General features: G+C 36.8%; 2 protein-coding genes across 5 annotated transcripts in view; one reads left to right on the plus strand and one right to left on the minus strand.

The window, feature by feature from the left end:
- Positions 1-22,791, minus strand: part of RIDA (reactive intermediate imine deaminase A homolog) — a 959,578-nt gene that overhangs the window by 730,533 nt on the left and 206,254 nt on the right. The gene's annotated exons all lie outside the window — the stretch shown is intronic.
- The window catches only part of VPS13B (vacuolar protein sorting 13 homolog B), a 442,966-nt gene that overhangs the window by 321,461 nt on the left and 98,714 nt on the right, over positions 1-22,791 (plus strand). For all 4 annotated transcript variants that reach the window (XM_051610148.1, XM_051610150.1, XM_051610151.1 and 1 more), the window contains 2 exons: positions 3,791-4,493; positions 13,631-13,768. In XM_051610148.1, coding sequence (XP_051466108.1) covers positions 3,791-4,493; positions 13,631-13,768 — 841 coding nt within the window. The remainder of the gene's footprint in view (positions 1-3,790; positions 4,494-13,630; positions 13,769-22,791) is intronic.

The raw sequence follows: 22,791 nt of genomic DNA on the forward strand, positions 1-22,791 counted from the left end.
CTTGCAAATCATTGCTCACTTGATCCAGCTTCTATAATATCTGTGGTAAGAGCATATGTAAGTCTAAGTTTCATTGTGGAACCGGGTGGCATGGAAAACTGTAATAGGATATGGTGTCTTTCACCTTTTGGGCACTGGTTCATATTCCATACGGTTTAGTACTGAGCAGAAGTTACCATCTGTCTGCTGTTCAGTGACCTGCCTGAATTGATTTGGGGTCTCAGTAAAGTTTCTGTAGTCAAATGTCCACATAACAGGAAGCTCAGCAGTTGGGACCAATTAGCACCCCTGCAGTAGTCTTCACAGAGAAACTGTAGTCTGAATGGAGATGGAGGCAGAGCTACTTTCTTTCCTTCCCAGAATCATAGAATGGTTTGGGTTGAAGGGGACATTTAAAGGTCATTTAGTCCACCCCCCAGCAGTGAGTATGGACATCTTCAACTAGATCAGGTTGCTCTGAGCCCCATCCAACCTGATCTTGGATGTTCCCTGGGATGTTGCTTCTACCATGTCTCTGGGCAATCTGTTCAGTGTTTCACCACCCTCATTGTAAAAAAACCAAATTCTTCTTTATATCTAGTCTAAATCTACCCTCTTTTAGTTTAAAACCATTACCCCTTGTCCTACCATAACAGGCCCTGAACCCCTTCTTTCAGGTGTTTTGCATAGACCTGCACATTTAATTAATACTTAATTATAAAAAGAGGCAAAATAAAAGAGCTACACTTCAAGTCAAATGTATTTAGGTTGGAGAAGAGAGGATCTGTTCAAAAACCAAAAGTACTGTGCTTTCTCCCTCCACTCAGTCATACACATGCAATGATTTTCTCCCTGGAAAATTATGATGTTGTGGATGACATTGTATTTTCAGTCCCTGCATGTCAGGTAGCTGATACTCTGCTGTGTAGAGAAGAATGAAAGAATACCATGTGGTACCTGTAAGAGCATAATTCACTAGAGAACCATTCTTTCTAGAAAGATTTTTCATCAGACTGAATTGATGTCTATTTAGCAATTAGAAATGGCTGAGTTTAGCAGCATATGCCCTCTACTTTGTTTCAGGAAGCATTTTTATGAAATGATGTGGCAAGATTGTTTCACAGCTCCATCCCTTCTGCTTTCCGCTTGCCTTCAATACATGAGTGGTAAAACCATCTGTACCATTTTTGAAAGTGCCATCAGTGCAGGATATGGACAAAGCACTTCATATTTTGCCAGAGAGAAAGGCTAAGGTGTAAATAACCTAACTTTGCTAGGATATCAGGAAGAATCAGGATTTCTTGGCTTACAATATAGTAATTCATTAAAGTAATGTCTAGTTGTTTTTACAGAGGTTGCATTAAAAGTGGTATCACGTGGTATCACAAGTCAGTGATATAAGTCTGCATAGAAATCAGCCCCAAGGAATTCTATGGGTTATTTGAAAAATATGTACATGAGTGAATCTGAAGTTTGTAACCAGTGCTGGCAAGAACCTTTTCAAAGAAAATCTCAGCTAGTTAATGGTTCTGCTTCAGGATTTCCTCTGTATTATTTTTTTTCTAGTATGTTCATTTATTTAAAGAAGAGTGGGTGGCTCCCTTTGTTTCATAAAGCACAAGGTTCATAAAGGAACCTTTGACAAAACTGATTTTCTTTAACTCACAACCCAATACCTGCAGTATATGTAGATTCTATTAATGTTGCTGCATAAAGACAAACGCTTGAAGAAATTCAGCAATTCACTGCCCTTCCTGCTTATGGTTAAGTCGCTGATAAATGTTGAAAGTATTTTTAATTCATTATTGTATTTTCCAAGTGAAAGTTAAGGTATGGTTTGCCCTAGTTTATATTTCCCTTTTCAAAGATTCACTAGGGTGAAGATAAAAAGATAGTATTGAACTAGGTCCTGGAACAAATAAAAAAAATCATTGAGTCAATGTGCAGTGGCAGCCAAAAAAACCCAACAAAATATTGGACATCATCAGGGTGGAGAATGAGAACAAGACAGAAGCATCATTTTACTGCTGTGTAAAACCATAGTAATCCTACTTCTTGAATACTGTGTAGAGTACTCAAGAAGTGCATAGTGGAGTAGAGAAGGGAAGTTAAATTTATTAAAGGTGCTGGAGCAGCTGCTTTTTGAGGCAAGACTAAAAAGGCTGGGACTTCCGTGTCTGGAGAGGAGAAGGCTGAGTGGGCTATGATCAAGGTTCACAAAGTAATAGCAACAGTGATAAACCTGAGTGTGGGTCTGAATCTCAACAATCAAATCATGCACAGGTTCATTGAAGTGCCACAACACTAGTAGGAGATTGGTTTAAACCAAATGAAAAAAATAAATAAAATTGAACTTGCTGCCCCAGAAGGTTGTGGGTATTTGCAGTATATTCAAAAAGAAAGTGGGCAAATTCATGGACACAAAGTTCAGAAGTGGTTACTAGAATTACTATGCATTGTACCACTGGCATCCAAAATGCAACAGCTGTGGATGCCTGGGGAGTAGGAGAGAAAGAGATTGCAGGAAGTGTCCAGGGTCTGCAGTCTCTCTTGACAGACTCCCTTGTTAGTATTGTCAGAGAGAGTGTGCTGGGCCTGATGGGTCATGAATCTGATTCAGCTGGGCATTTCTTATGTTAGCTCTTGTGCAGAGCAGAAACACTTCTTCTGGGCAGCACAGATCCAAGTGTTACTTATGTTGTGGAATCTATACAGGTTGAATGCATGACTCTAAACTCCATGAGTCCAAAGAGTTGACCATCTATTATTATTGTTGTTGTTGTTACTGAATTTCTGCAGGGAGGTGTCCAAATATTTTAAGATATGCTCTTCATCTTGTCTGCAAGCTTTTTTTAGGATTTCTATTTATTTCATGAGCAGTATTGAAAGCGTTTTCTTCCTGAAGAACTTCCTTGTTTTCAGTATCTCTGTCTCTTGACCTGATACTGTATGGTCTCTAGACACAGCCTTGCAACTTCCTGTTTCACTCTAGCATCTCCTATGATGGAAGGAATATTCTTTTTCCGTTTATCCGTGGTGTATGTTTTCTTTTGAAATATTTCTATATGCAATGATTTCTCATGTGAAACTCTGTGAATGTCACAGCCAAGACCATATGTAGCCTTGATGAGACTTGCTAAGCTAAGAACTTGTACCGCATCACAGAGGAAGTCTTTAGCTAGTGCTGATGTTTCCTTCAGCTTTGTTGTTTTATATAAGGCACCTGTCATTTCCATGACTCTTAAGGAAAATATTTTTTTCTACAACATAATATTGATACATTTCAGCTTATAATGTCCATTTAGTCCTTTTGAGATTTTGCAGTAGATTAGATGAAAATAGAATGTAATGTTAATCATGGTAAAATATTTTAGTATCAAAGATGACTTTTTGAGCATCAGTGCTCAAAACTAGAATGCAATTCTAACTAGGCTTTTTATTTACAGTGCATTATTTCACAGCGGTACAGTTTTGTATTAAGCCATGCATTTATTGTAGATTCTTTAGAGTTTAAAGAAAGAGTTTAATTATAAAAAAAAAAAAAAAGGTATTTAAGCCTAGAAATCATTACTCTTTTTTTTTTTCCTTCACGTGTTCTTTTGGCACTTAATCTGCAGTGAGTCATCATTTCATTGGAACAGACACCTGCTGTGTTTTAATGAGTGATTACTGTGTTAAAGTTAACTTGGCAGATATTTTTTATAGTTCTCTTTTTTGACATCATGTTTATATAGTGATTGTTTGCTGCCACTGAAATGGAAATATTTTGGTTATTTGATATCATAAGTTGAGATAACATTTTCCTTTGCAGGTTTCCAAACAAGAACAGAAAAAAATGGATGTGTCTGATGGAGGAACTGTTGAGACTTCTTCCCGTCATAGTGGGGCACAGGACAGTGGAATTGGTAGTGACAGTGTCAAGATCAGAATTGTTCAGATCGAGCAGCACAGCGGTACCAGCCAACACCGCATTGCTCGCCCTTCCCGCCAGTCTTCCATCGTGAAGAATCTCAATTTCATTCCCTTTGACATTTTTGTCACGGCAAGTCGAATCTCCTTGATGACTTACTCATGCACTGCCTTACCTAAATCAAAATCACTACAAGATCAGAAAGATGGTGAGAAAATAAGCAAAAGCTCCTTGAACCTTCCAGAAGCGGCCTCAGGTGGCAGCCGTGATACCAAGAAACCCAGCCAGCTGAGTATTTCTTCTGTCACAGCAGATGATCTTTTGAACAGTAATGTTCCCCTGTCTTCTGGGAGAAAAACTGGTCTTTTGTCACTAGAAAGTCTGCATGCTTCCACAAGATCATCTGCTCGACAAGCCCTGGGGATAACTATTGTTCGGCAGCCTGGTCGCAGGGGAACTGGGGACTTAGAGCTACAGCCATTTCTCTACCTCGTTGTATCACAGCCCTCTGTGCTCCTGAGCTGCCATCACAGAAAGCAAAAGGTAGAAATATCAGTGTTTGATGCTGGTCTTAAAGGAGTAGCCTCAGACTACAAGTGTACAGGTAAGAGCATTTAACATTTGCTCATTATAATTGCCAAAATAATTGCATTTTCAAAGTTACGAGATCAGTGGGAAACTGCTGAGAGACTTCTAAGACATATTTAAAAATCAAATGGCAAATATACATATATTTAAGATTATACTCCACAGCTGAATCAAGCTAAGACTGTAAAATATTTGAAATGAATGAAGACATAACCTTTTAGCAATCCATACTTCCTGCTCTTCAATATTACTTTCTTATTGCCAGATTGCAATAGGGATTGTAGCATTACTCTAATTTCCCAATATTTTAGCTGATTTCTGAAAAATATTTTTTTATGGCTGAATATGACAATATTTGCCTGTGTTAGTCTACTGATAAAATGTGGAGGTAAGCATTTTAGAACAATCTGGTGGTTTTTTGATCAAAATCTGTAAGAAGAATTATAGTGATCTCCCAGATGATCTCCCAAATCTCTAATGATGTCATGTCTTTAAGTTTACATTCAACTGAGTAATAGAGTTTTGCAAGAATTTCTTTTTTTTCATGAGTTGCTTTGCTTTTCTTTTAGAATACACAAGGCTTATCGTAAGAAATAGCAGAATAACTGTTCAGAAGAACATATTCTTAAATTTTCTTTTCCTGTTGTGTCTATACCACTGAAGAGAGAAATCAAATTACTTCAATTCATTTGTCTGACAGCTAGTAAGGGGTGTAAGAATTTAATGAGGTACATTGTCACAGAGTATTACCCAAAAAAGGTGTAAATGAGAATACTAGGATCTGCTGCAAACACAGAAGAGTCTGGTGTTTTAAATTGTTTACTGAATGACAGTTGTAGGTAAAAAATATTGCTAGATTTTTGTTGCCAGAGTTCATACAGTGCACGAGTTGTGAAAAGTGGCCTGTGGGTTTTGGTGTCTTTTGAAAATTGGCATTAAAGTAATGTGCTTATGCAAAAGACTAAAAATTCTGGGTTTAATAGATCTTAACGTTTAAAAGGTATTAAACAGAGAGGAAGATTAGACAGCTGGAGAAAAGATACTAAAATTGGGAGATTTGTTCTGTGCCATGGTTTTTCATACTTCCATTTCCACCTTTCTCTGCTGCTGCTGTCCTTTCTTGAATGAAACACAGCTGTGTCCTTAGTTTGATTTACTCCAGATACCTATGTATATTTGTTAAGTGCTATATAAAGGGTGGTCATTGTAGCAATTAATATGAAAATAATAAACAAATCAATTAACAAAGCAAAACTTGAAGGGAAGTTGGAGTAGCTGTAAGTGAAAGATCCCAACTTCATTAGCTCAGTGTTTTGGGAAGATGTCCTAGGCCTTCTTCATTTCTCATGTCTGAGGCATTCAAGTGTGTCCTTGAACAAGCTGCCACTGCATTACCAATAAACCTGGCAAATTTCTCTCCATTCTGCTCCTACAATTGACTTCTGAAGTCTTTCACCAGTTTCATATCAATGGGAGCAATTGTAGAAAACCCAAGCCATAATTAAGTCTTCTTAGAAATTGAAACTGGATTGAGAGCATGAGAAGCATGGCAAGAAGTTAAAATAATAAAGACAGTAGGAACATACAGCCTGACAGCTCCTCGGTCACCAGCAGTTGTACAGTGAGACCCAAAGGGCCTTCTTGGAGGACCAAAGACTAGTCCTACATGGGACATTCTCTTTTTTTTGGCTTTTCTTCTCCGTGTCAGGCAGAGGTAAAAGAGTATGGAGGCAGGTACCAAACATTATGTGAAGGCAGAATTTCTGGTCTCATCCTGCTGCCTTTGTGGGCAGTAGTATCTTACACATTTACTGGGCAGAATCCTGTGCTTGGTACCAAAGCTGTAGGGCTCTTTTCAAGAGAGTTTGAAAGGTGGGTGCCAAAGTTCTAGTGCCTGAAAACACCATCTTAACTGTATTAAAGTCAATAAAACTAATCCACACTTCAATTCACTTGCTAATTCACACAGCCACATACATAGTATAAAGTTTTTATTGCCTCTTGTTCAGGAAGACTGTGCTTGTAATTGCATCTTTCAAGATTAATGTTGTCATACCACTGCAGTAACATGTTAGTTTTGGAGATTTCTATTTTTCATTTCTAGCATACATATTTGAGAGAAAGTAGCCATTAACTGTCTTATATATTTATGGGTGTGTATATATATACACTCTATAGATTGCATATAATATAATACAGTATCAAGAGCTTTCCATGGCATTTTCTGAGCTGCTACAGTTGATTTCATCAGTCATGCCAATTTTTCTTGACATTATGACTATTTGCTGACAGTTTTTATCTGAAAAAGATGCATCATGCAAATGAAGAACAATATAAAGTTTATTTGAAATAACTATGTTAGTTTCTCTCCCTCTGTACAACTGATAAGAACTATATTCCTATATTTATTTCTATACCGAGGACTGGAGGGTGGTAAAAGCTAATAAATTAGGTTTAATGTACTGTGAATGTTGCTAAAGAGTATTTCCAGTTAGACTCTCTAGAAGACTACTCTTCTTCAGTCTGTATGTATACCTGAAACTATCTCTCTATTATCTATAGTAGGATGGGGAAGAGGACACAAGCTAAACATAAAATGAATATTTTTTAGTAGATTGTAAGAACTGATGGAGCACATTTCCCCCTTAATTTTTTTGGAACACTGGGACTAGGCAAGCAGGCATGATGAAAACATTGTGTGCATTACATCTCATGATGGAGATAGACAACAGCACAGCAGCAGCTCAGGCATATAATGTGCCATTACAGCCTAAAAAATTGAGACTTGTCTGGGCAAAAGGAAAAACACATAATGTTTGTTATTAAGTTTTATTGGTACTCCTGTGGGGGTGGTTTCTCATAGGCTAATATGGTTAAGCTTACACAGTTAAGCTATATATGAAATATGTAGATTAGATCCAAAATATGCTGATAAAAACTGCCATTTCAACTCATGATTCTATGTATGTGCATGCACCATATATACTGCGTAAGAATAATACAGGAATGTTTTAAAGCACTTTGAAAAAAAAATCTGAATAAATTTTTTGTGTCATTTGGAAGACCTGACTACTTCTCATTCCCTGGAAGTAGATTCAGGTCTTGTGAAATACTGTGGTATTTCTTACCTCTTTTCTCTAAGAAAAAATACACAGTTATGAAACAACTGTGAAATCTTGCAAGGCAGAAGTAAATACAAAATTCTGTTGTGAAATTAGGAAGGTCTTATTTTTTGTTGGACATTAGTTAAAAAAAACCCAAAACTTAGGGTGGAGAAAAGCTGGTAGTAGTATGGAACAAGTTATGTTTTCCATCCCTCACCTCTCATTAGTGTATTTCTAAGAAATACATTGTTCAGCTCTAAGTAAAAAAAGAATACTCCAGAATTCAGTACTGCTTCTAACAGGTATTTTGATGAGAGTCTGCTTCATGAAGCTTTTAATCAAATAGGGAAATTAGCCTGTAAAACTGCACCAACATGAATTTTAAAGAGAATAATAGTTAATCCTGGGCTGGTGACAAAATTAAGCTTATTGCCTTATGATGGTTCACTGCTTTGAACATGTGTAGAAATAAAGTTTTTGAATACTGTCATGAAGCCACATATATTTTATTTGGGGCAAGAGTTTTGTTCTTATTTTTGGAAGATTTCAGACTAATTGAGCGTAAAATTCAGGATCTTACACGTTAAGCTAATACTCTCTTTTGTGAGACAGGGTATTGCACAGTGGCCAAAGCACCATATTCATCCGAAGACCTTGTCTCCTCTGTCACTAGCTGTATTATTTTTTGCTTACTTGAAATAAATAAGAACTTAAGAATAACATAGGAGGAAATGGTGTGTTTAACAGTTAAGTATTGTTAGTGTATTAATTAGGAGTTAGTAGCAGCAAATTTCTATCTGTACGTGAGAGTGTTTGTCTGCCTTGGAACTAAAGACCTGATGGTTATGCTTTCAATTTCCTCAGTCCTTCTCTCCAGCCAAGTCCACTGGCAAGTCAGTTTGTAAGAGGAGGAGACTTATTAGGTTATTAAATTGTTAGCTCAGTTTTATTGTGGTTGTGCTAAACTGCTTCATTTGTGGTTTAAATTATTTTTGTAATTGTACAGCTTGATTGTAGTTATGCTACTGCTAGGTATACGAACTTCAAATCAAAGTAAATAAAATAATGAAATAAATATTAACTTCTTAACAAGTGCTGTTAAAAAGCTAGCTGATTCCTGACTTTACTTGTAAGATTTGATATAAATGGCTTGAAAGATACTATAAAATAAGCTTTTTTATTCATTGCTCATCCTACATTTAACAAAAAGGCATCTGCTACCCATCAGTTTTTGCCAACAGGGCATTGGCCATTTCCACTTAAATAAAAGTGGGTGCAGTTGTTTTTAATGTAATCTCATAAGCAACTTTTATAAATATTTTCTTAAATCTTTATTTGCTTTGTTACAGGTAATGTAATCCAGACACAAAATTGCCTCATTTCCTGAGCACTGTGCTCTGGGCATTCTTGAAAAATCTTTTTTCTATTTATTTGTTTGTTTACTTTCAAAGAGGAGGCTTGTGGTGCTTGTTCATTTTAAGGGAGAGAAATTTCTCAGTAAATACCTGTTATGCATGGAATTTTTTCAGCTTCCACCAACAAAGCATTTTCAAAAAGCAGGCATTTTGAGGCCATCGAGAATTATTCTTGATTTTTTTAATTATTTTTTTTTTACACCCACGCCTTTGATGGCAGGGGGTCCATGAGGAGCAGATGCAGTAGCTAAGACCACATGTAACCTCTGATCTAATGGAAAGCCCGGGCTGTGTGGAGAGCAGTGCAGGCTGGCTCTAGCAGGAAGTCTGATTCACTGTCTCTCTGTCAGCCTGTGCTTCCTACAAGGCAGAGAGAGGTTTTAAGGCTCTTTTCTAGGATAGCGTTGAGGGAGTTCTGCTCAAGTGTCACCTGTTCCCCTCTGAGTATATTTGTTGTCCAGTACATCTGCATCCATGGACGTGGCTGGGGGTTGCAGCCCCCACCCGTAAAGACAAGCTGGCCTGGGGATGTACATTCCTCAGGTGACTGTAAGTGCTCATTTTTTAACTTCCTGACACAGCACTTGTGAGTACGCTAGTAGAAATGTTTTCCCACTAGTGTTCTTTAAATTCCAATGGAAACCATTTTTAAAACAAGACCAAACGTTCCACTTCAGAGTTTTGAAATGCAGAGATGATTTCAGCATTGTACTGGCTTCTAAAATTGACTGCAGACCAAAATATGATTCATCCATTGAAATAAAAGTGCGTTGCAAAGCTCAGGGTAAAGTTCCAGCTGAGCAGGCCAAGCTGCCGTCCCGCGCACACGCGCGGTAGCCTGGCCCCTGCCTGGCCGCTGCTGGGGGGCTGGGGATCACTGACACCCCCCACCCTTAAAGCCCCCCGCAGGCTGTGCCTGCTGAGCTGCCCTGGTATTCAGCTACAAACTGGAACAAATACACGGTTTGAAGAATTAAAGTATTCTATCCTCCTCCCACCCTTTCCCCTCACCTCCCTTTGTCATTGGAAGTTCAGAGGTTTCTGTCTGCTCTTAAGTGAGAATGAGTGGGGAGCAGGTGAAATCAAAAGCTTCAGGATTCAAATCAAATGAAGTTTGGAGTTGAGGTGTGGACCTTAGCAAGACTGTAAGTGACTTTGGATGTTTGGGTGGATTCAAAAATAGCCAGAGATATTTTTTTTCTAGAAAAGAAAAGGGGAAAATGTGGACTTGTATGAGGCCTTCAACAAGAAGGCCTCACAGCTTCTCAGGCTTACAGATTTTAAATTGCAGTCTTGATTGTCAGTCTGTGATAATTATATTACCATTTTTCTTTTGCTGCCACAGACAAATTTTTCACATGGTGTAGAGGATAGAATTTCTGGCCGTCTTCACTGCTCTTCCCTTCTCAAGCCTTTCTTTTCTCTCTCTTGGCTTGCTGCAGAGTAATTCTAGCCTCTCCTTTTACTTACATATGCATCCCTTGGGTTTCCTCCAGCATTTTCTTTATACAAATAACTGCAAATTTAAGTGTTGATTTTTGGGAGAATCATAGAAAATGGAAATGGAAATGACCTATTATAATACATTATTCAGACCGGTTCCCTGCTGATGCATAATTGTTCCCTATTGTATATTTTATAGTGTTCTGTCAAGTGTATTTTTAAACATTCTGAATGTTTCCATGATTTCCTTGAGGGAGAAGAGTCCTTCTTCTAACAGCTCTCCCCATCAGCAATTCCTCACATTTCAGCCTAAATTTTCTCTTTTCCATTTGATTGCTTCTCTGGCTATTCTTATGCCTTGGCATAGGGATTGATTGATAGATTATTTTTTTTTTAATGCCTTTCCTGATCCTTAATCCTATGAAAAAGCATATTCTGTTTTCTACATTGGAATATATTTTAATAAAGACACACATACTCCAGTCTTTTGACCTTTGATATAAATGAATTTGTCCTGCCTAGTTACATTTTATAGCTCCTACTTGGAGTTCCCTTCAGGTTTCTGAGATATACACCAGTTTTGAAACCTCAGGATTTTAACTTTCTTCTCTTTATGTAAAAACTTATTTATTGATCCTTATCTGGCACATTCAGGTGTACAGTCAAGTCTGTAACCCAGGTTCCAAATTAACCATATGCTGTGGGTTTCAAAGCACTCAAACGAGTTTATTGAATGGCTCTTTGGGATTATTGTCTCTGATGCAATATTGTGTTAATGCAACTGTCCTGCTTCCAGCATTAGCTCAGTTGTCCATAGAGTTTCACATTAAAAAAAAAAAAAAAAAAAAGGTAGCTTGAAATCAGAAAGTGCTGGATTAAAAATAGTATGTTTTGTTAGATGCAGGCTAATTTTGTGCATTGAGGTTTCTTTGTGTTGTGGTCATAATTTGTAAGTTCTGGAGTCCCTCTCATTTTTCATGTATCCCAGCCCTGCAGTGCCCCAGGTAATAAAGAGGTGACAGTGCTGCACTCCTTGGAAGAAGCATGACTGAGCAAAATAATCTCCTGAGACCCCCATGTTTCCTTTATTATTTTTTTATAATTCTGTGCTTATGTGCTGAAATTTCTAGTGCCCTGAGGGCAGTGTTTGTATAACTAATGTATTGTGTCACGTAAGGAATTTCTGCTGTGTAAGTTCATTTCATCAGAGGTATTTTCATCTTTAAGCAGCTACAACTTTGAAATAATTATTAGGTATTTAATAACATAAGCACATCTTAGGATAATAGGAATACCTGTAAATGTATTCTTCAGAAGAAATATTTCACTAAGTTTACTGGATTTTCTGAGAAGCCAGTGGATTTTCTAGGTTGCTGTATACAGTATGTGATGGTATCTTACAGAAATGAGACAAAATAATGGCATATTGCAACATTTTGCCTCGTATTAGTACACTTCAATGTTCATACTAATACTTCTGAAGGACAGATAACTTTGAGATCAGTTTAATTTTTTTCAGTGATGTTCATTGCACAATGTTCTTTTACAATGCTTTCCACTATGTTTTTTTAAATACATTAGTATGTTGCTTATTTACTAGCACAAAGAAAGATATTATAGTATAGATCCAAGTCAGAGACAACATCTTTGTTCAGAACAACTACAAAACTGTATTTTGGAAAATGTGTAGTTTGGTGATAAAGATTTTTTTATTGTTTTCAGTATACTAGGCGAACTACAGACACAGACAGCAAGATATTTCCTAAAGTAGTTGCTATAGAAAAGTGAGTTACTATAGAAAAAGCAGTTACTATAGAAAAGCCATGCCATTCTGGTTTATGTAATTAAAGGAAAGGGCTAAGAACCAGAAAAATTTAGAAATTCACATGGGAAATACGCTAATCTGTTGTATGCAGTTACAGCTCTTAAATAACTGTTGAGAGCTGACTTCATAAATGTATGGCAGGAATAAAGGGAGGGAAAGCCTGTAATGTATATGCCGTGCAGTACAAATACTGCTGTAAAGTCATTGCCTGAAAATTGATCAAATAAAAACAGAAGAATGTGCTAACTTTTGATCTTTTCCGTATAGATCTAAAGTCATGATCAATTGGATTCAGTAGGTTCTTTGAAATCACATAAGGGTTCATATGTGCCAAGTTTTATATAAATCACATGATAAGGTCAAGAAATGCAAATTCCAAAGCTGGCTTTATATACCGAGTCCACATATGACTGTGATACCACGATACCATATGTTGACTGTAATAGTGGGTATGTAAATACTGTTCTTGAAAGGAATCCTTTCAGTAAAACTCAAAGCCATTATAACAGTTTTTAATTGACTAAACATGAGGAGAATAACATCAAGAAAATCTTAAACCATTAAGAATGAGGCAGATATTCAGTAATTAACATAGCAGTCTTGATGATAAATCGATTAATTATCTAGAACTTAAGACCTGTAGAGCCAGAATTGAGGATTTTTATAATGAAGGTCATGAGTTGCTGAAAATTAAAAAACCTTTTTATGGTACTTTTTTGCCATTTGTGAAATGCAGAAAATGAAGACAAGAATAGGAGGAACTTGGAGGAAATTTATTTTAGTATGCTATTGTAATATTATAAACTGATCAATGTAATACAATTCAAGGAGGTATGCAAGAACAGCTACTGATTAGCTATTGAGTGAAGCTCTGAAGAGAATGATATAACCATGTTGTCATTATGCTCTATTCCTGAGATCTGGTAATATTCTGGTCTTTTAGCCTTTTGTCGTTTATCTTTCCCTTATTATTTTCACTACCTGGCAATGAAAATACAATATAAAAGTAGCATGTTTGAGACAGATTCTCTTAAGGTTGCCTTAAATGTCATAATAGTTAAAGCTAAAACTGTCTGCTATTTAAAGTCATCTTCTGGTAACTGAAGTCTTTTCACCTATGTTTTACTTGCTATTTTTGCAAGTTTTGTAAATTTTGTGTAATTACAGTTTTGCTCTCTTGCCTGTGTATACATATATTTGTATACACTTGCATCTGTCTCTAGGCACAAATGCTATGTATAACAGTAATATTAGGAGTATTTACTGTGTTACTTTTTAAACTTTTAAATTTAATGTAAGCAATTTTGTATGTAGTCTTTTGCTATATATAATATTCATTAATGACTATGATCGTTATCACCTGTAGATCCTGGGAAGACTCTACCAGAAGCTCTGGATTATTGCAAGATTTGGTTGCAGACAGTAGCAGGAGAGGTAGATGCTAAAAGTGGTATTCCACCTCCTCTTGTGACCGTGCAAATTAAAGACTTCCTTAATGGACCAGGTACGCTTTGCACTTTAATCTCTGTTTTCTAACATAATCTATTTGTAGATAAGTACACATAGACACAAACATTAGATCATCAGAAAAATGTTGTATTCCTTGCTAATTAATGCAAAATTTTCCTCCATCAAGTACCCTGAACTGAAATCAAAGTTGAGGAACGGTTGGTCCAGGACCAGTCATAGACTTAAGGTCTAGTTATTTATTTTCTTCCTAAGGTAAGTTTAGATATTTTACTCCTCAAGAAGGCTAAGACTGGCCAATTTCCAATGGAGTGAAACCTACCTGCTTCTAGCCCTAGAACAAGCAAAATTTTATTACAGTTATGTTTATGAAAGATGACTTTTTTAAATGTTTCTAAAGATTTCTATGAGCTGCCTTCTCCTGGGCTCCTTGGAATCTGGATACCTGACATTGCAAATTCTTACCATCTAAAGTGTTGATACTGTAAAATTTAATAAATAGTGATACTGTGTTTCTTTAATTATTGCAGAATGTAAGTGGTGTAGTATGAAGGTTTATTAGCATTTACTTAAAATAATGTGACTTGAAGTTTCACTCCTAGCGTGTCAGAAGCTCCTGCAAATTGAAGTATGTCATCCATTCTCTCTTTAGTGAATTATGTATATAAAACTAATGACTGCATAGAATATAGTTGAGGTTGTATTAAAAGTTAGAAATACATTTACAGGTATCTGTGCCATCATAATTAATTAAATAATAGTTTATAGTTTGTTGAATTGTGTAACTTTTTTCCTCCACATATCCTTACTTCACTCAGTGGAGGGAATGAGCTGTTATCAGTCATTTAGTGAGTAACTTTTCAGTACTGTGTTTTCCTATTCATTCAGTTACCTGTTCATCCAGTCTTACAGCACACTATCTAAACCTGGCTCTGCAGCAGAATTACTTAAATCTTCTGCGTTGCTTACTTCTTTAGGATCCAAGCACTACAGAAATACTAATTTGCCTGCACAACCCTCCCATGGATGGTGGAGCAGTATGGCCATGCCATTTCAAGGAAGGCAACTGGCACAGCAAAATCAAAGGTTTCCTCATAATATTAAGGTTACCAATTTAAAACACACAGTTTGGTTTTCCAAGGTACTTTATAGAAATGTATATGTTGGAAACAATGTTCATGTTATCTTTGGGTGAAGCAGTAATCGCTTCTGTGTATCAGACCCCAGGATATCAAATGGAACAATCAGAAAATGAGACATATGTATTTACCCACTGATGAGAAACACTGTGGTGAAGAAACTTGAAAATCCATTTTTGCAGGCAGGCAGGCATGAGTCTTGATAAAGAATAAAGTATGTGAACAGCCTCGTCATTGCCCCTTTTTTGGTTTTCTCTGCTGCCTTAAAAGCATTATTTAAAGAGAAGATTTTAAAACCAGCTCACAATGTAGAGCTTTAGTTATATTGATCCCTGTTTCACTTCATTAATAGGTCTTTGAACCTTCACACCTACAGTAGGTTTAACTGCCATTTGAACTAAAGAGTTAATTGATAATAAGAGTAGATTTTAATTCTAATCATGACCAGCACAAGAGGGGTAGAGACACCTACTATCAGTGGCCATTTTAGGTAGCTGATGAAAGCAGAGGAATATCAAGAGTCAGGATTTTTGAGTTCCACTGGAAAGCCAAAAGGAAAATGTCTCTTACGGCTGTGATTTTTTGGTCACTGCTCCCAGATAGGTTTTCTTTTATCCTTTTTGGTTTTCTTTGTGTCCTCTCTCCCTACATCTGGCAGATTCCCATCTCATTTGTGCATTCCCCTTTTCTCAAGGTTCTCACTGTGGTTTCCTGGCACAGCCTTAAATTTAATTTATTACATATCTGAAGGTGTTTTCCTGACGCTCTCCTGTCATTAGGACAGACTTCTAACTAAACTAGCAAACAAGGAAGTTGCTATGTGTATTCAAGCAGTCTAAGTGTCTACCCCATTCTCAAAAATTCAGTCAGATCGCCATTGGTGTTACATCTCTTCCCTCTGTGGTATTTCGCTAAATAGGGAACTGAAAAAAAAAATAAATTAATGCATCATAAACTTCAGTCTATTTATTCTCTCAAAGCATATAAAAAGTCAGAGATTTCCTCGTAGCCAAAAAGTGCTTTTTTAGTCATCTTTTTGCTGCTAATTGGACCTATCATTACACATGACTCAACAGTAATTACTGTGAATTTTAATGAAGTTTTTTGCCAGTGTAATATAACAAAACAGCTCTGCATTCCTTTGCAGATTTTTCTGACCTCAGCTGTTGCCATTATGAGATCCTCTTCAAATAAACTAACCTTTACCAAGAAGCCTTCCTTAGGGGCTGGAGGTTTCATTGCATGAGTAATGGAAGGCGCTTTCCGCCTGTGATTGCATCAGAACAGCACATGCAAAGAGTTATGAAAGCTTGACAGCTCCTCAGCAGGCTACTGGAAAATAAGTTACTAACTCTCCTAGGGGGAAAGTCCTCCAACCACAACTTCTTCCAGGGTGAGGTAGCTTGGCCGTCAGCAGGCCTGGAGAAAGTGTCTGCATCACCAGATCCTAACTAAGCTGGAGTGTGTTTATTGAGGACAAGAACCTCAGCAAAACTCCTGAGAGCTCTTGTAAGGTCACCAGACAAACTATATTTGTGATGGGAGATGCCGCAGTTAATAAATTGAATAAATAAATGCACTGCTGGAGTAGGCTTATGCTGTAGGCCTCAAAGGCCACCCTTTTTAGGTGAACTCTTTTTGACAAGTAAAGCTGCTACTGACTGGCATCTTTTCTGAGGGCCTACTGAGCATTTTCATATTCGTTTATGTATATGCATTTTTAACTGCAGTAAGTAAATTATTAAAATGCATAGGATGCAGTAGTAGGCACTATCTATTGGGTACAGCTGATCTGCTATTCTGAAAAGTCATTACATTTTTAAAAGCTGTGCCTTCGCAGACAAAAATCTGAATGTAGCAGTTATGATAACTATACGATTCTCTGCCTAGATTTTAAGTGCTCAGAGGTCAGTGGTTTAATTGTAATGGCATTTTTCTTGCAAAATAGGTTGTTGGTGTGCTGAAGTTAAATTTCAAATACAAAAATCAAACATGTCTGTGCCTTAAGATGCAAGCTACTATGCAAGCAGTTAAAAAACAAAGTCTGCAAGTGTTTCCCAATGTTTGCTGTGTTAGATAAAACCAATGCTCCTTGTAAATAGTTTGTCAGCTGAAGTAGGTAAGTAGATAGTGTTCCATAGAAAAATTGTATGGTTTCACCACACAGGAAACCAGGTTGTCAGTCCGCATTAGCTCGGAGATCAAAAAACTACAGCAAGTAGCTAAACTTGGAAACCACTAATTAAATGAGAATAACAGGATACATTAATGCACTTCTTGCCACATGAGTTGATTATTTTGTACATTTTTGGCAACTAAAGAAAAATGATATTTCTTCCAGATTTAAGGTAATAGGATCCTAGAAGAAATAAGCATTCATCATCAGGCCTGTGGGAACAGACCTCAACTTTAACCCCACAATGTATTAAAGGACTATTCTTTCTTTTTCAACAGTAACTAATTATTTAAAATTTTTTAAATTCCATCTACATCAGTTTACATGACCCTCTCTCTTTTATATTCAGCCTCTCACTGGATTGTACATCTAATTCTTGTCTAATACATATAAGTGAACTATTTATTGCTTCAGCATTAGATATTATTCATTAGGTGAGGAACAAATATGACCATCTTGCTTTAAGAGATTTTGAAAAGTTATTATGTTTACCTTCTAGCCTGTCCTTTGGAATTTTTTTTTTAATCAACTGGGCTTTCTTAGCTATAAAAGCTGTTCTTTTGATGTCTTCTTTCAGCAAATGGTACAAAACGTTTATCAGGTGCAGCTTCATACAAATTCCTTAAAATAGTTATACGTGGACAATATAGATGTTTTATTCCAAAGTCCTCTTCCCCCAGCAGTTTCTTGAGAGACGTTAAATAAGGTGTGAATTAACTGCTGTCCTTCCTACTTCACCTTTTGAAAGAGTATCTACAGAACTAGGAACTATCCAGACAAACTAAGAAATACTGCTTCCCACTGAAAGATAAAATAAGAACTGGGGAAGTTGAGGGGGGCTGTTCTTTCCTGCCAGTCCCTCCCTGATATGGTTGAACACCATAGGAGGCACAGCACTGGATCCAAGTTTATGCATTAAAAGCAACAAACAAAACTGCACCACAGCACTCTCTCTGCTTTCCACCCTCCTAGTTTGCAAAGGCAACAATTGTATCCATTAGCAAGGTCAGTCGTTTGGAGAAACCTGGAAAATAGCAGCTACCAGAAACCCACTAGAATAATATCTCCAGCAGGTGATAGATTAGTTGGAACAAATTGGAACCATTGCACTTCAGCAATCCTGGTTTCTTTCAAGCTGTTTTAAAAATGTCGTCATTTTAATACACAATATCAGCCCCGCGGAACAGTCCACAGCAGGTTAATTTGAATCATATGATGTATCACTGCCCTCAGCTGACATGAGCTCCGTTCCATGTGTGAAGCCATAATAAATCCATTCCCAACCGAGGCAAATTCCCTGTGAGAAGGTGAACTAATCCAGGCCTCACACTGGCATGTTAGCCCTCCGTAATTGAAAGCAGGGCCACCTGTTCCCAGCACAGTTAGCCTATAGAGAGAAAATTAGCATTAGATCAGATAGTTAATATATTGAAAAATCATTCATACTACTTGCAAGTTCAGCTGTGGGCTGCTTAGCATGACATCATATATAAACCTAGGAATGTGCCCACTTGATCCCAGTTTAACAGTTTTGTTAACCATGGTGTTTGTTAACTTTGAAATGAGAATTTTTTGATTTAATGAGAGCTGACATGTGAGAAGGGGAACTAGCCAGGGTGCAGACTTTTCTAATTAACTCTGGGTCATTTGCAAAACTTCTGAGCTTTTTAGTAGGGTTTTTTTTCCTTTGCTCTTTTACAAACAAGTTTTTAAAGCATTGACACTGTAGCCATGAAATTATATTTATTTGATTAAGAGGGCGAAGAGAAATATTCCAAACAGGTGTACCAGCCTGTAGGTATTGCTTTGGTTTTGACACATCTATTGTCTGTAATATCAGTGTAATAATGCATAAAATTATCAAAGTACATTTCTAAAAACAGTATTGACAACACTTAAATTTAGTTTCTTAAATGCCTAAGGTCCTAAAAATGAAAACTACACACTGAAGCCACATGGATAAGTTGGAAAATATTTACTTCGTGTCTTTTTCAGTGTATTGGCATTCTCTTAAAACTTATTTCAAACATTTGGTCAATTTTCTGAAACTCTCTTTGTAAGTCTTAATGCAGATCTGTTGTTCAGCAACTAAGCAGATAATAGAGAGTTAGTATTTATGGGTTCTTTACCAAAAACATGCTCTGTGACCTGGAACAATTTATTTCATCTCACCGTACCATGCTTCAGCTTCCCTGACTCTCTGTTGAGAGTTAGTGTTTCCCTTAGCTAGTGTTTGCTTCCCAGTGCCCCCATGATAGTTTTTGGGCTTGCTACCCAACCCTTGACACTCTTTTGTAGTGTATTTGGTAGCTGTACAGTTGCTGAATTTCAGTCAACATCCTTTATTAATGGTTGTTTAGACTTATGTGGGGAAGAAGAACCATTGCCCACAATGGTATCTTTGGTCTTCTCGACCTTCAATTAATTTTTCGTTCAATTGTGACAATTTTTAAAAAAATCAATAGAATTACATCACTCAGCCTTGTCTAAGATCTCAAACCCAGGCACTGACTAGCTAGAGCTTTTAATGTCTTGATGTCACTTTCATGTACTGTCAATAACAAACTGTGTCGTGGAGGTGGAGTTGTTACTGCTGTGGAACACACCCCGCGTGGCTGGAGCTGATTAAGCTCCCTAAAGGCTGTAGTTTGCCATATTGGCCTTAAAGAGCTGCGTGTGTGGGGCTGCACCACATGGAGACCAGTAGGTAGAAATACTGAGCAGTGCCTACCAGCCTCTTCCAGACTAATTGGCATCTGTCTCACAGAAGCAGAATACAAGATGGACTGCAGATGGCCTCTGAAGCCTTGTCTCAAATTTCTTCCTTCTTCTCCCTTGATCCAAATTGGGAATGATGAATTAGAGGATAAAAACAATTCATTTGGATTCTTCTTGCTTTTCAATTTATTTTAATTTGTCTCTCTTTTGATGCCTGACCAGGAACAATTGAGAACAGTACAGTTAGTCTTTTCTTTACATGTCTCTCTCTTTCCTATTTTTATAAATTTAATTTTTGCAATTCAGCTATTTTCCTGTTGCTGAAGGGCCACCCTGACTCCAAATCAGAATCAGGGCTCAAGATTACCTTTACCTTCCTCAGATTTCCTCTGTTTTAAACTCCCTGCATTGGAATGGGTGGTTCCCAGAGAAAGAATATTACTGACAGAAAAATGTTGCATGCCTGTTTTCTGCTTCTCTCCTGTTTAGGCCTATAAAATGCAATCCTCCTAAGAATTCAGGGCAAATAGTAATTTCTTCTATAGCAGTACTATTTATTAAGATGTTTAATATTTTACAGCCTCCTTGGGGTAGGGGAGAGCAGTATCCATGTCCAACTGGAGGGAGAAAGACCTGGCCTTTTCTGTATGAGCTATGAGAAATAAAAGATCCACTGCAGTATGAGAAGTGAACAAATTCTTGGAAAATGCCATATTTTTTTCTCTCTCAGTTCAACAGTTCTCATAGTCTGTGAAAAGATCCCAGTCTTATAAATAAAGCTTATAAATAATTTTCATGGAGTTTACTTTCTGATTTTTCAGATTAAGAGTATTCTTTGGTAGTTTATTAGTCATAGAAATAGTAACCTGGTGTACATTAGGTTATGGCACACATTAGAATAAGCCCACAGACTTCAGTAAGAGCTGGGATTGACCTAAAGGAACTTGGTAGGAGTCCTGTTATTTCTGTGTTACTTTTTCATCCTTAGCCCACCAAATTAAAAATCCTTTTGAGTATTATCATTATCCCAGGTTCACAGAATAAAATTATATCTTCACAGTACAAATCTGAATGTTATGGAGAACAAGGGTAACATGCTCATAACCCTGATTTTTTTTTTTATCTGAAGCTCTAAGTAATAAAATGACAAAGACAGAAATTGTTTCAGACAGACATTTCAGAGTGCAGCTTATAGGTTTTCTTTTATAGATGTTATGATTTTGTTCAAACTGGCCATATTGAATCCATTGGGTTTTTTGTAATAGATTTCAAAATACATAATAAATGTAAGTAATATGATGACTAATGGGTCAAGTGAAGTTGGAACTTTTTAAATGAGAAAATAGCTGGAAACAGTTTTCAGGAAACTATTCCAGTTGATTTTTGGTCCCCCACAAGGTGTACATTAACATAAACTCCATAGAATCGCCTCTGGGACCTAATTCCCTCTCTGATTTCATTATTGCAACGTGATTCTTTTCCTTTCTCTGTTAAGTCATCTCCTGGTGTGGTGGGAGCATAAAATAAGTGTAATTTATTTATATTTATCTAATCCCCTTTTAACTCAATAGTTATTTCATCATTCTGTTTCCTAGTAGCTGTTCAGAAAGTTGTGAAGGGTAATTAGAAATTAGTAATTGACAGACATGGATTTATTGTGTAATCTAAAGAGATGTAGTGAAGAAAGAGAGAGAGAGAAAGAACAATTCAAATCCTGCACTCAAATGCTACACTGTAATAAAAAAGATACTGCTTTGTTATCATCCAGTTCAGTCTGATTTAAAGATAACTAGTAATAACTCAGTTGAATGCAATGTATTTACAAGCACAGTAATTTCTTTATTCTTCATTTGCTAGAAATACATAACACCTGGCAAAATAATTTACTGCTATTATTATTTCTTAAATCTAAAGAAAGTATTGGGGTATAATTGTGATAGCAAGGCAGTAGTAGACAAAGGAGAGACTGATGTAATTGAGGATTTGAAGGTGGCTTTGAGCTACTTTTTGCCCTGTCCTGATTCTGGTGTAATTTTGGGCAATTCAAAGAGTTGTTTGAATTATAAGAACCTGACTTCCTGCCAGTACAGAACTTGTACAGTGTGGTGTGTTGTGCTTCCCAAGGTGTTTAAAACCATGTAAGAAGACTATTATGCTTGGATTTTTCATCCTGGAAATTTTATTCCGGCTGCATCTAGGTGACCTCTTTTTAGCCCATTTTGAGTGACTGGAGAAGCTGCTGAGCATCTGTCTTCATCAGGTGCTACAAATTGCTCTTCATATTTCATCAGTTTACTGTCCATCACTTATATATGGTTTCTTTGGAGGAATCTTAAAGTTTCTTTTACAGTGCTAAGTGTAAAGTGTAAAACAGCACAAAGACTGAAAACATGTTGACTACTCAATTAGATTTTTATGTTTCAAATGTTTTACTTAAAATGCCTAAGAGTCTTCTTACATAATCTTTCCCCAGTTGTAAAAATAACCTATTTCATTATGAGATAATAAAAATATTGCAGTAAAGGTTCCAGAGCTACATTTTCTGCAATTACTATTTTGGCTGCTATCACCTTCAGTCCAGGCTGATTCACTGGATAACAATAATTTAATACAAACCTTTGTCAAGTTATCAGTCATGACAACATATTTCTGTGTGACACATGCAGTTTCCAAAAAGAAAACAGGGAAGTCTTTTGCATTTCTCTGGTGTCCTAGTGTTCATTTTTTTTTATTGCTCTCTTGGATGAGCACAGTGCTTGTGAAAACAAGTGACTAATAGCAGTGATAAAACACTGCTTTGCCTTTGACAAAGCAGGCAGATGTGAAAGTTGTCACACCAAGCAGGAAGGGTGCTTTCCTTATTTGCTAACTTGCAAACTTAGTTGTGTAGCAAACCCAAGAACATTTTTTCTATTTTACTCCTTTATTACTACATCACTCATGGACAAAATTAAGTCCAAAAGGAACTTGTTTTGAAGTTGCCTGAGCAATGCAGAAACACAAATCCTAGTATGAATCTGATTTCAA

Source organism: Apus apus, chromosome 2 (genome assembly GCF_020740795.1).
Source record: "Apus apus isolate bApuApu2 chromosome 2, bApuApu2.pri.cur, whole genome shotgun sequence".
NCBI classification, from domain to species: domain Eukaryota; kingdom Metazoa; phylum Chordata; class Aves; order Apodiformes; family Apodidae; genus Apus; species Apus apus.